Source organism: Mercurialis annua, linkage group LG5 (assembly GCF_937616625.2).
Source record: "Mercurialis annua linkage group LG5, ddMerAnnu1.2, whole genome shotgun sequence".
Classification (NCBI taxonomy): Eukaryota; Viridiplantae; Streptophyta; class Magnoliopsida; order Malpighiales; family Euphorbiaceae; genus Mercurialis; species Mercurialis annua.
In genome coordinates, this window is record NC_065574.1 from 48701843 (window position 1) to 48714791 (window position 12949).

The window sequence follows — 12949 nt, forward strand, 5'->3', positions numbered from 1 at the left end:
GTATACACAAGGTTCATCTTCATTCTTGATGAATCCAAACTCTTTGATTGCTTCATCAAAACGAAGATTCCAACTCCGAGAAGCTTGCTTTAATCCATAAATGGATTTTTGAAGCTTGCAAACCTTTCCAGAATTCTCTGGACTGGCAAAACCCTCAGGTTGTGTCATGTACACATCCTCAAGTAAGTTTCCATTAAGAAACGCTGTTTTGACATCCATTTGCCATATCTCATAGTCATAATATGCAGCTATGGCAAGGAGAATTCGAATGGATTTGAGCATAGCAACTGGTGAAAAGGTTTCATCATAGTCTATACCATGTATTTGTCTGAAACCTTTTGCAACTAGTCTTGCTTTATAGGTATGCACATTGCCATCCATGTCAGTCTTCATTTTGAAGACCCATTTGCACCCAATGGTTTTTACACCATCCGTTGGGTCAATCAAGGTCCAAACTTGATTATCATACATGGATTGCATTTCAGATCTCATGGCTTCGAGCCATTTTTCAGAGTCAGGACTATTTATGGCCTCTTGATAGGATGTGGGTTCTTCTTGATCCACAATCATCACATCATTGTTCTCAGTAATGAGAAATCCATATCTCATAGGATTATGACGTGTCCTATCAGACCTCCTTTGGCCTTGTGGTACTTGTACTGGTTCAGCAATTGCTTGTTGATTCTTTTGAGGTTCCATACTTGGTACAATGCTATTTTGTGGTTCTTGAATTTCTTCAAGTTGTACTGTACTCCCACTGGTTTCTTTGGAAATAAATTCTTTTTCCAAAAAGATACCATTTCGAGCAACAAACACTTTGTTCTCATAAGCATTGTAGAAGTAATATCCTTTAGTTTCTTTAGGATATCCTACAAAAAGGCATTTGTCAGATTTGGGTGCTAATTTATCTGAAATTAGTCGCTTCACATAAGCTTGACATCCCCAAATCTTAAGAAAAGACAAACTAGGAGTTTTTCCAGTCCATATCTCATATGGTGTCTTTTCAACTGCCTTTGATGGAACTCTATTCAAAATGAATGCAGCGGTTTCTAAAGCATAACCCCAAAATGAGATTGGAAGATCAGTTTGACTCATCATTGATCGAACCATATCCAATAGAGTTCGATTTCTCCGTTCAGACACACCATTCCATTGTGGTGTTCCAGGTGGAGTCAATTGAGAAACGATCCCACAATCTCTTAGATGATCTACAAATTCTTGGCTTAAATATTCACCACCTCGATCAGATCTTAGTGTTTTAATATTTTTACCAAGTTGATTTTGTACTTCATTCTTAAATATTTTGAACTTTTCAAAAGATTCAGATTTATGTTTCATCAGATAAACATAACCATATCTACTGAGATCATCAGTAAAAGTAATGAAGTACTGAAATCCACCTCTAGCATTTGTACTTAATGGACCACATACATCTGTATGTATAAGGCCCAATAAGTTTTTAGCTCTTTCACCTTGTCCAATAAAAGGTGTTTTTGTCATTTTGCCCATTAGACAAGATTCACATGTTTCAAATGATTCATAATCAAATGAATTCAAAAGTCCATCTCTTTGAAGTTTTGATATGCGTTTCTCATTTATATGGCCTAAACGACAATGCCAGAGATAAGTAGAGTTTAAATCATTTGACTTAAACTTCTTAGCATTGATGTTATAGACTGATTTTTCATTAGTGTCTTCAACATTTAAAATATAAAGACCACTACTTCGTGGAGCATATCCATAAAGAATGTTATTATGCGAAATACTGCATTTATTATTCCTAATAATAAATTCAAAACCATCCTTGTCCAAACAAGAAACAGAAATAATATTCCTACACATGGTAGGTACATAATAACAATTGTTCAAAGATAAAATAAGTCCACTAGGCAAAGATAACTCATAAGTCCCTACAGCTAAAGCAGCAACTCTTGCTCCATTGCCAACTCGTAGGTCCACTTCGCCTTTTGTCAAACTTCTACTCCTTTTGAGACCCTGCACATTAGTACAAATGTGAGATCCAGATCCAGTATCTAATACCCATGAATCAGAAGTAGAAAGATTAATTTCTATAACATGAATACCTGAAGTGGTAGTCTCACTACCCTTGTTCTTCTTCAGATCATCCAGATATTTCTTGCAATTCCTTTTCCAATGTCCAGGTTCCTTGCAGAAAAAGCAAGTTCCTTCCTTTGGCGGTTTTGCTTTGGGTTCATCCTTGGTCTTGGGCTTGGACTTGGGCTTAGACTTCTTAAAAGCCTTTCCCTTGCCCTTACCAGACCTTTTCATACCCTTTCCCTTGTTGACCATAAGAACATCCTTAATCTCATTCTTGATGTTCTTTTCAGCAGTTTGAAGCATCCCATGCAACTCTGTGGTGGTCTTCTCCATATTATGCATATTGAAGTTCATGATGAAACCATCATAAGCCTCAGGCAAAGATTGGAGAATAATGTCTGTAGCCAACTCTTGGGCAATTGGGAGACCGAGCCTGTCCAAATGTTCAAGATGACCCTTCATCTTCAAAACATGAGGACTAACTGAGCCGCTAGTAGTCAACTTGCAAGAAAGCAAATCCTTGATGGTATTGAACCTTTCAATTCTTGCTCTCTCTTGGAACATTTCCATGAGATCAGTAATCATGGTGTTCGCATCCAATTCCATCATTTGCTTTTGGAGTTCATTCTCCATGCATCCAAGCATAATGCAAGTGACATCAGTAGAGTCATTGAGATGCTTCGTATAAGCATCCCTTTGAGCTCTAGTAGCAGCAGGAGCTGGTTCCTCAGGGAGGGGTTGATCAAGGATATATTCCTTTCTTTCTTGCCTAAGAACAATTCTTAGTTTTCTGCACCAGTCCAGAAAGTTAGTGCCATTGAGCTTATCCTTCTCAAGGATTGATCGCACTGATGAAGTAGGTGTAGTGTTTGTAGCCATCTCTACAACAATAAATATACAAGTAGCATTTAATAAAAGGCACAATAAAATTCCCACAACATATATCCATAATTCATATAAAAACCCTTAATGTTAATTTCAACAATTGAAAAATAATAGTGGGACAAGATCCATATTTCACCCTACTTCAAGTAAGCTTTGGCTTATCACTTTAAGTGTGGTTTATTTAGGTAGGTAACACTTTACCAATTACATCTCATGCAATTCTTGAACATAGAATATTAACATCACATGTAGTCTTGATATTCTATCTTATACCCTAGGTTCAAAACTATTTTGATAACCTAGTTAAGTCTAACTAAATCAAACATATGGATATCACTTTTATCCAACTTATCTTACTTAGATGACTTTATACATCATGCTTTGGCATAACCTATACATAGCAATCTAAGTCTTGATAAGTGTTATTACAATGGGAGGTATATTGAAGACTTAATATTAAATAAGGGTTTGTTATTTATCCTATTTAGTTATCCTATCTTATCACATGTAAAATAATCATGCAAAACATATAACCAATAAGATAAACATTAAAAACATATTCTTTTACTATTTTAAATCATATTTAACAACAATCATATAAATATATTATTCATGATAATTTAAATCATATTTAAAATTTATCATTAAAGTATTAAAATAAAATACATGACAAAAACACGCCGGCTTAAAAGGATAACGGTCCTTAATGGGGTGTATCAGCGGGGTCCAAGGGGCGCGGCCCCTTGGCGGGGTCTGGGGGCAGCGCCCCAAGCGGGGTCCAAGGGGCAGCGCCCCTGGCGGGGCCCGGGGGCAGAGCCCCAGGCGGTGGTCCCTTGGTTTTTAATAACACGAGAGTGAGTTAGTTATCGATTAATTAATAGGTGTTAAAATTTGGTGTTGATTAATATTCTTTATGCTTGAATGTTTTTGATCAATTCATTCATTGCCCTATATTTTAATTATTGACTCGAGAGAGCTTAGTTAAAATAGACCAGTTAATCAACAACGTATGAATTAATTGTTGGGTTTTATTGGTTCATAACGCAGTGGAATTTCAAAAATTTATCTAAAAACCCAAACCAAGATCCATGTAATTCGAATTAAACAGAACAATTACTTACTTGTATGTCGAATTCAACAGCAATGTAGGAAGGAAGGAGGTGGTTCACTTTGGTGATACCTGGCCTCGGATCAGAAACGCCTCCAAAAGAACACGTCCTCTACGAGTATCCACACGAACAGACCTTAGCCAAAACTAGTGCTTGTGTGCTAGCACTATTGCTTCACAAGCAATTTCGAATTTTAGTGATTTAGTGAATAATGAATTTCGTGATTCTCAAACCTACTGCTTAATGAGTATTTATAGTGATAAATAACACTAGGGTTTGAGACAAATTCGAATTTCAATCTCATTGCAATTCTACAAGTTTATGTTTATCAAAAACTCCTTTTTGATAATTATCCATATATATTAATTACTATATTTATTATCTTCCAAAAATAATAAATTAAGGAAAACACTTATCCTTAAATTTCGAATTAATATATATATTTATTAATATATATATATTACGAATTATATATATATATATATATATATATATAATTAATCATTTAATCACATTGGGCTTGTACAACCCATAACTGTTTTGGGCCTGTTCTTAGTGTGCGACCCTGTAGGTTCATATAACGTTGGCAGTAGGCTCGAAATCCCTATTTCAGCCCACAAGTCATAAGTGGCCTCTAGCAAGACATTATGACTACCCAAGTTATATGAATATCGATAATCCGATTTAACCATTTACAATAATATTTTAATCCCTTTGTCTCTCGATATCCAGATTGAATATAAGGCATAGTTATGTCATCCTTATAACATTCAATCATTAGTTTCTTGACTCTAGGTAGACTGAAAATGATAACTTCTTATCAATTAGCATGGCCATGCATTTTCTTCAGTCTATCTTCTTCAAGGGGCCCATAGATATCTTACTCAAATAAATGAGGGACAAATTCCTTCTCAGTCACTCACATTTCTCACATAGTTACTTTCATATCCAATGACAATCTATTCCATTATCCTGTTAAAGATAATGTAAGACTGTATCAAAATATGAAATAGCTATGTAGAAATCCATGATGATTTCAAGGTCAAAGGATTATACTAATAGAACTGTAATGAGAATTACTTATGACAGTGATCTATGTAGTATTCTCATAGTGGGTCATCCAGTGCCTTATTTCTCAAATAGCACCTATGATTTGACTTAATATCTCATATACATGATTAGTAAAACATAATCATAAGTCAACATCATACTAGTCTCAATGTTCTATTAAGACTAGGGATAGATGGTATATAATTCTTTTATTAAACCTAAAGGTTCTACTATCAAGTCACATACTCGATGACCTTAGAAAGAATTAACCATTCAAGTATTTTAATCATTAATATAAAATGATAAAAACTGCCAATCAATAAATAATAAAATGATAAAGTCAAAACATGGTCAAACATGATTGACCTAGTGCATATCACTAACATTAATAACACGAGAGTGAGTTAATGAATACGTGTTCTTAAGGGTTTGCTTAAAAATTATCATTTAATCATTTGACTAGGTTTATTATAACACGAGAGTGAGTAATTTGCCTATATATTGGTTATTTGTTTATTTTTATCTGTGGTAACTCGAGAGAGAGCTATGAATGTTTTATACTAGCCTGAACTATAATTTTAGCAATATAACTGAGTTGTGATCATTTCGGTCTTTGAGGCTCGAGAGAGCGAGATTCGATATTTTAGAATAGCTCGATTCTAGATAATCACCAAGATATTCATTATTCATGATTTTATATTATTTGTTAATTGGTTACTTTTAATTGTTTTGGTCACAAATTCTCAAACAATTTTCGTAGCTAACCGGTCAAAAGAATTCTCAAAATTAGTCGTTAAATCCATTGTCTCTATGAGATCGATATCCGTACTTCAGGATTATATTACTTGGGCGATACCGTCACTTGCGGTTTTGCGACCAACAAGTTCTAATCAACAATGAGGGAGCAACTTGAAATAACACTATGCCTAAGCGACTCCCTGTTGTTAATCCGTACTTTCCACACCCATTTAAAGAGTAAACTTTGATTCCTAACCTTAAGATTATAAATGCCCAACCCTTCATTTTTAAATCACAGCAAATATCTTTCTAAGAAACTTTGCATAAAACTCTAGAGGAAATGTACCCTTCCACAAAAAGCGAATCATATACGACTCTAATTGCTTCTGAACCGACCCAAGCATATTAAACAAAGACATAAAATACACCGGTACACTAAATAAAACTGATTTGATAAGAACTAACCTTCATACAGGAGAAAGCAGAGATCCCTTCTAGAGAGCCATACGAGATTCAGACCGTTCTACTAAAGCATCCCAAGCACCAACATAAAGCTTTTTGTTCGAAAGTGGAAAGCCCATATATCTAATAGGAAAAGAGTCGATTTTGCAACCAAAATTTATGCCGCAGCCAAAAGTTCCTCCTCTCTGACATTAATTCCCATAATAGAGTTTTTATGAAAATTAATATGAAGCCCAGAGATCAATTCAAAACAGTGAAGAATCTGAGTCAAGTTCCTAAACTGTTCGATATCATAAGGCAAAATAAAGAATGGTGTCATCCGCAAATTGCAAAACTGAGATAGGTTCATGATCTGCTGAGAAGTTGAACCCCTGCGTGAATCCCAACATCTATGATCTACTCAATATCTGTTTCAGCCCCTCTACCGCAATGAGAAAAAGATATGGAGAGATTGGATCCCCTTGTCTCACACCCCTCCTTAGCATAATAGAATCAACCAGACTGCCATTAACCAACACAGAAGTAGTTCCCGTAGATAGACAGCAGGAGGATATCCACTGAATCCACTTCTGAGGGAAGTCCATACAAAGCAAAATCAAATACTCCCAGTCTACACTGTCCAAAGCCTTCTGAAAATCCAACTTTAAAACAAGTAATTTTTCCTTCCGTCTGGTTGCTGAATGAATCAACTCATTCGCTGTAGTGGAACATACAAGAATACTTCTACCCTTCAAAAAAGCATGTTGATTTTCCAATATATATCAGAGCATAAACATGTTCCAATATTTATATAAATGCAATGTCAACCGATGAGAATTTGCTAAATTGTGGGATTAATTTTTTCCACAAGCGCTCCCCCTCTCTCTAATTATAAAAAAAAATGCAATATTAAAATTTATTTTTGTTATCTACTGCATGATATAACTAATAAAAATATTATGTAATATATATTAAACAATAAAATAATAAAATAATAATAAATTCTAAACACGTCCGATATTATTTTGTCTTGATCAAAAACCAAAAGCAACAAGACATCACTAATATTATTATTTCGGACATTGAACATGATCTACAAGATATAGATCATGAAGATTCAAGACTTATTAAGCTATCAAACAAAAATCAAAAAGAAAAACATTATTTGGCTTGCGAACACTATCACTAACGATCAAGCAAAGGTTAGACCAGAGCCATGAAGTTTTTCCTCTGTAATCTGGTCTATACGAGCTGCCATCTCAGATGTTAAATGATTCTTCCAATCTCCAACCTCACCTTTCCTGAAAAAATCAGAATTTTTAATAATGAACTTCTCATTGGTTTTTGTACTTCTTTTATTCACTTCCAAATTGCTCAACTTCTCAAAGCTACACAGCTTTATTATTTCTTCCACAACCCCGTTATCTTCCTCCTCCACTGAAAATGGCTGTCCTATAAACTCAGCCAATCTCTTAACATGAACCAGCGGTTCTTTTTTCATATCCTCGTATTTCAAGAACAATACCTTCTCGGGCGCTTCTAAACTCGCTCGCCAGTAACTCAGCACATGATCCCAGTACGGCCCGTAATGTGAAACTCCATTGCAGAACATCTCAAAAGCTTCTTCGAATGAAAAAGGCGGTAGCTCTTTCGGTCTTATCTTCTGAGCAAAGTGCCATTTGGAAACAAGGACATCTTTAGGGTTACGGCAAATGTAAACAAACTTGCCGCAACCAGAAGCGGTCGTAATAGATTCTGGAAATAAAGAAAAAGGAAGGTGAGTCGAGAGCAATCTTGGCGAAGGGAGATTGTCGAAAACCGATGGACCATAATATACAAACCCTTCTAAAAATGGAACAAAATCTTGAGGGTTGCTCTTAAGCAAAGGGTGATTTGAGAAATCGTAAACGTTTCGATTAACAATGGCGAATAATAAAGCTCGAAGCCAAGTGGTGCCACATTTTGGATAGGTTGATAGGATAATATCATCAGGTTTAAAGATGAAATGATTGTGAATGAAGATGACACCTTTTACTGCAAATTGTGATGATAACCAGAAGCCTTTGTATTGAGAGAGATGATCAAACCACCAGCCTTTTGATTTGGGAAGAGTTGGGATTATTTCATTGTAGAGTTTTAAGGCGGCGCTGTATTCTTGATCGGTTTCGATCGCCGGAGATGGTAGTGAAGTTGCTGCCATGGGAGGCGAATTGAAAAGGATATGAAAAGTTTGAGGTATGATATTTGGTTTTAGGTCTACTTAAACCGAAATGCAAGATACGTACACCGCTGGCTTTTGTGACCAAAACGTTATCTAAACGTTATCTCTAGCCTTTGGCGGCATATTTTGTATATATATTATAAGATTTATCTTTTGTAATTGATTTTGGAAAAAAGGAAATAAATGGTGAATAAGCGGAAGAAAGGGAAGAACTGATCTATAATAGGCAAAATGCTTTTTCATATTCATAATTTTACTATTTTATTATCTATCCTTTAAATGTAATTTGGACATTTTGCAAATGAAAATAAATATTTTCAGTCCTCAATTTAAATCTATATTTGGGCATATTATTTTCATTTTAAACTAAAATAACCCTTCCTAAATTAAATTGAAGTTTAATTGCATAAAATAAACAGTTATGAAATCACAAATTTTTTAAAAGGAATTCTAAAAATACATATAATTTAAAGTTTGGATACATTTTGGCTCAATTCGTAAAATTGACGAATTAAGATATTTTAATTATATTTTTAATAATATATTTTACAAAATAACTAAAATTGTAGATGTTAAAAAAAAAACATGTTATCTTTTCAATAATTCATCTCTGCTTTCTCTGGAAATTTCTTATTTAGAAAAAATAGAAAATTTTCTGACATTAACATTAAATAGACCCATAAGAAACCCCAAAAAATAAAGAAAAGTGATGGGGTTATTATCATCTTCCATGACCAACAGAGGAAGAATCCAAGAAAATGAATTCGAAATGGCAAGATATGATGTTCCAACATAAAATGAAATTGACAAGCCTTTCAAGACATGTCCTGAAGCAATAAGTGATGTAAAGAACCAGATTCGAGAAATGAATTCAAATCTGGGGTTGTACACTGAACCGAACTAAAAAATGTAAAAAAATAAAAAAGAATTAAAAATAGTCGGTTTAATTTATATATTATAAATTTTAATGAATTTTGATTTGGTAAAAAAATTATAAAAAGTCACCCCCTAATAAAAATGCTCTACCACTAGTAATACAATTTGATAGTATTAAACCCACGATAAGCCAATGAAATATGTCTATGATGATGAAGTATTTAATGTTTAATTTTCATTATTAAAAATATCCGAATATTGCATATGTATCGTTAATTTGTTACATGAATGACGTGGTATAACTGTTGCATTAAATAATTATTTCTAAAAAGATTAAAAATATATTCTAGAAAAAAAGATTCAAAATATTGTGGTTACTAAATTGTGTACTTCTAACAAAATTAGTTGCTAGCATTTCATTTATAATATTTTTTATTCAACTTATAATTTGTAGAAAAGGAAGATTACTCGCTCATTTTAAATCGATTTTTGCTTACGCAAAGAGCTCACACGCTCATTTTACATCGATTTTTGCATACGTGGGAGGTTACCATATACTACTATTCCCATTTTTGAACATAACAAAAATACTAAGGCAGGGTTTGATAAAAATAAGTGTCCAATCCCGGTCTAAGTGAGGAGGGCCAGGCCTATATGGACCGAGCATGTATCTGCCCCAATGATTAGCTTTAAGAGGAAATTACACCATTTACCAAAAAAAAAATTACAAAACTATATATTGACTTTTTTCATTTAAAAAAATCCCAATTGATTTAAAAATAATTACAAAAGTACCAAAATAAAAAAAAAATTACAAACATACGGTTTATATTGTTGGTATAATGTCAGTATACTAATAAACTAACATTATACCAACATTATACCAGCATTATGCATACTGAGATTTTATTAATATTAAATAAAAATTTATCAAAATTATATCAAATCGTATACTAAAAATTAAATTAATAATATATCAAAACTATACCGACACTATACCAAGAGTATACACATCAAAATATACTGAAATTTTATTATTACATAAAAATTATACTAAAATTACACCACTCGTATACTAAAAATTAAACTAACAATATACTAAAATTATACTGACAATATACAATTCTCTAGTTCATTACCAATTATAGTGAAAAATACATATAAAAAACAATATACATGTCATCAACAAGAAAATATATATAAAAATTTATTATCGATATACCAAAAATATACCAAAATTATACCAATAATAAACCAAATATTATTTTTAAATTCTCTGATTTATAGTTTTAATATACCAAAATTATATCATAATTATATATTATAATATCGTACTTTTTGTAAATAATTTTTATTTTTTGGTAGTTTTGTAATTAATTTTAAATCAGTCGATATTTTTGTAAATAAAAAAGGTTTACATGTAATTTTGTAAATATTTTTAAAATTTTAGGTACTTTTGTCATCATCCCTAACTTTAATAACACAGACATTTTAAAAAAATATCTAAAAAATTAAGAATATTTGTAAAATTTAATCCCTAAATCAAAATTTGAAGTTTAAATTTTAGCGTGTATGTCATTTAGCTTTTGTACTCATACGCTTTGGATTTTACTTCATCGGCGTGTTTTTGAGAAAAAAAAAAGAGCTTCAAATGGTTTCAAACGGTTTCAAAAACATAATTTGACATTCATTTTTCAAAGACAGTTTATAAAAGGGTTTCAAACGGTTTCTAAAATACAATTTTGCAACCATTTTTAACAAAACAATTTAAAAAAGGATTTCAAAAAGTTTTTAAAATTACAACATTCATAACTTTTAAAAAAATAGTTTCTAAATCAGTTACTAAATAATACTTTGATAATTATATTATTTTAAAAAAAACCTTTTTATAAAAGAATTTCGAATAGTTTTTAAAAATATAATTTTACAACTGTTTAAAAAAACAGTTTACAAACAGATAAACAAATTTCAAAATATAATTTACAACTTTTATCTAAAAACAGTTTCAAATGGTTTCAATAAAAACAGTTTACAAATGCTTCAAAATAGTTTAAAATTGTTGATAAAACACAATTTCAAACGGTTTAAAACAGTTTCAAAAAACAATTTCAAATAGTCCTCAATAATAACAGTTTCAAGTGGTTTAAAAAAAAACAGTTTCAAACAGTTTAAAATGGTTTAAAAAAACAGGCTCAAAAATAACGGTTTCAAACAATTTCGAACGGTTTTAAAAAACAATTTCAAACAGTTTAGAAAAGTTTCTAACACTTTCTAAAAAATAGTTTTATACGATTTACAAAAGTTTCAAACAATTTAAAATGGTTTCAAATAACAGTTTCAAACAGTCTAAAAAATAACTGTTTATACAGTTTCAAACGGTTTAAAAAAAACAGTTTATGAAGGTCACAAACAGTGTCAAATGGTTTCTAAAATTAATTTAAAAAACGATTAGAAATCAAGCCAAAACATTATTAATGAAGAAAATGACGATTTCATAAAAAAATTGAAAAAATCAACATATAACAATACTAAAACAATTCAAAACAATATAGAAAGAGTAAGAAGAAGATTCTGTATAATTATGTAAAAGAATCATGTAAAAGACCAATTATATAAAAGAATTATTCGTGAAATATAAAACATATAAAAACAAATCTTAAAAATTTTAATTCTTCATGTATGTCGCGGAACTATTCTACAAATCACTTTAAACATTGTCCAGGGAATTTAAATTTAAATTAACAAAAGATGATTCCCTACATAATGTTTAAAATGACTCGCACTTTAGAAATGTGACATGGCTAGTTAACTTGCAGAATTGTTCTGCGAGTTATCCCAACTCGCAGAACATTTTTGCGACCTGTATGAGAATTTAGACATAAATTTAGAATTTTTTCTATGTAGGAGTTAATATAAAACTTTTTATTAATTAAGTGGTCAAATACATCAATAACCCGTTATTGTATTGTGCCCTTTTTGTTGATTAATTTGTTAATTTTGATGCGAGGAGGAATAAAAAAATTGAAATGGGTGCATTTGATTGTGAATTGAAAATGACGGTGTTAAAGTAATGGATACCCGTGGCCATTAGTATTTTTTGTGATTAAAAGATTGGTAATGGTGATCTATAAAGGAATTGGAGGTTTAGACGAGTTCAACCGAGGAAAGCAATAAATATAGTGGTAAAGCCTCAACTATCTAAACGCTTAATGTGTTTAAATTCCGACTATACCCATTTTAATATATGGAGTGATTAGAATTAGACTACGATAACTATTATTACTCGAAATTGATAGCCATGTGGACCTCTAGAACTAGAAGTCCATATTGTGAGATTTAAAGTGACCCTAAATTTCGGTTCAAATGGGTGAGTACTTATGAACAAAAGTTAGAAATGGACGGTTGTAGAAACCAAAAATATTTAATGGAGAACTCTTTGATTCGCCAGGAAGCTTTGATCTGGTTGGCAAAACTCCTATAATATCAATCAGAGATTTTAAATTCGACGCAGGCTTTTATACCCGGTAGGCTGAATTAAATACCTAATTAACTTCTGTTAAATTTGCTAACA

General features: G+C 31.9%; 2 protein-coding genes across 2 annotated transcripts; both read right to left on the reverse strand.

Annotated features, from left to right (window-relative positions):
* Positions 1 to 5988: 5988 nt before the first annotated feature.
* On the reverse strand, positions 5989 to 7371 carry LOC126681992 (uncharacterized). The gene is made up of 5 exons (XM_050377548.1): positions 7324 to 7371; positions 6728 to 7030; positions 6360 to 6487; positions 6187 to 6305; positions 5989 to 6119 (listed from the first exon to the last, which is right to left on the reverse strand). Exons 1-5 carry the CDS (start codon positions 7369 to 7371, stop codon positions 5989 to 5991), a joined length of 729 nt encoding a protein of 242 aa, XP_050233505.1.
* Positions 7282 to 8637, reverse strand: LOC130014760 (flavonol sulfotransferase-like). Its single transcript, XM_056105988.1, has one exon. The coding sequence runs from the start codon at positions 8479 to 8481 to the stop codon at positions 7474 to 7476; it is 1008 nt and encodes a 335-aa protein (XP_055961963.1). The 5' UTR covers positions 8482 to 8637; the 3' UTR covers positions 7282 to 7473.
* Positions 8638 to 12949: the final 4312 nt, after the last annotated feature.

What these genes read in the sequence shown, in the direction of transcription:
- LOC126681992 (XM_050377548.1), bottom strand. Translation starts at nt 7,371, where the DNA reads ATGTTCAATGTCCGAAATAATAATATTAGTGATGTCTTGTTGCTTTTG. An exon ending in GTGATGTCTTGTTGCTTTTG is followed by an intron (nt 7,031 to 7,323) that starts GTTTTTGATCAA and finishes GCTTTTTTGAAG; the next exon opens with GGTAGAAGTATTCTTGTATG. An exon ending in GATTCGCTTTTTGTGGAAGG is followed by an intron (nt 6,120 to 6,186) that starts GTACATTTCCTC and finishes TTAAAAATGAAG; the next exon opens with GGTTGGGCATTTATAATCTT.
- LOC130014760 (XM_056105988.1), bottom strand. Translation starts at nt 8,481, where the DNA reads ATGGCAGCAACTTCACTACCATCTCCGGCGATCGAAACCGATCAAGAA.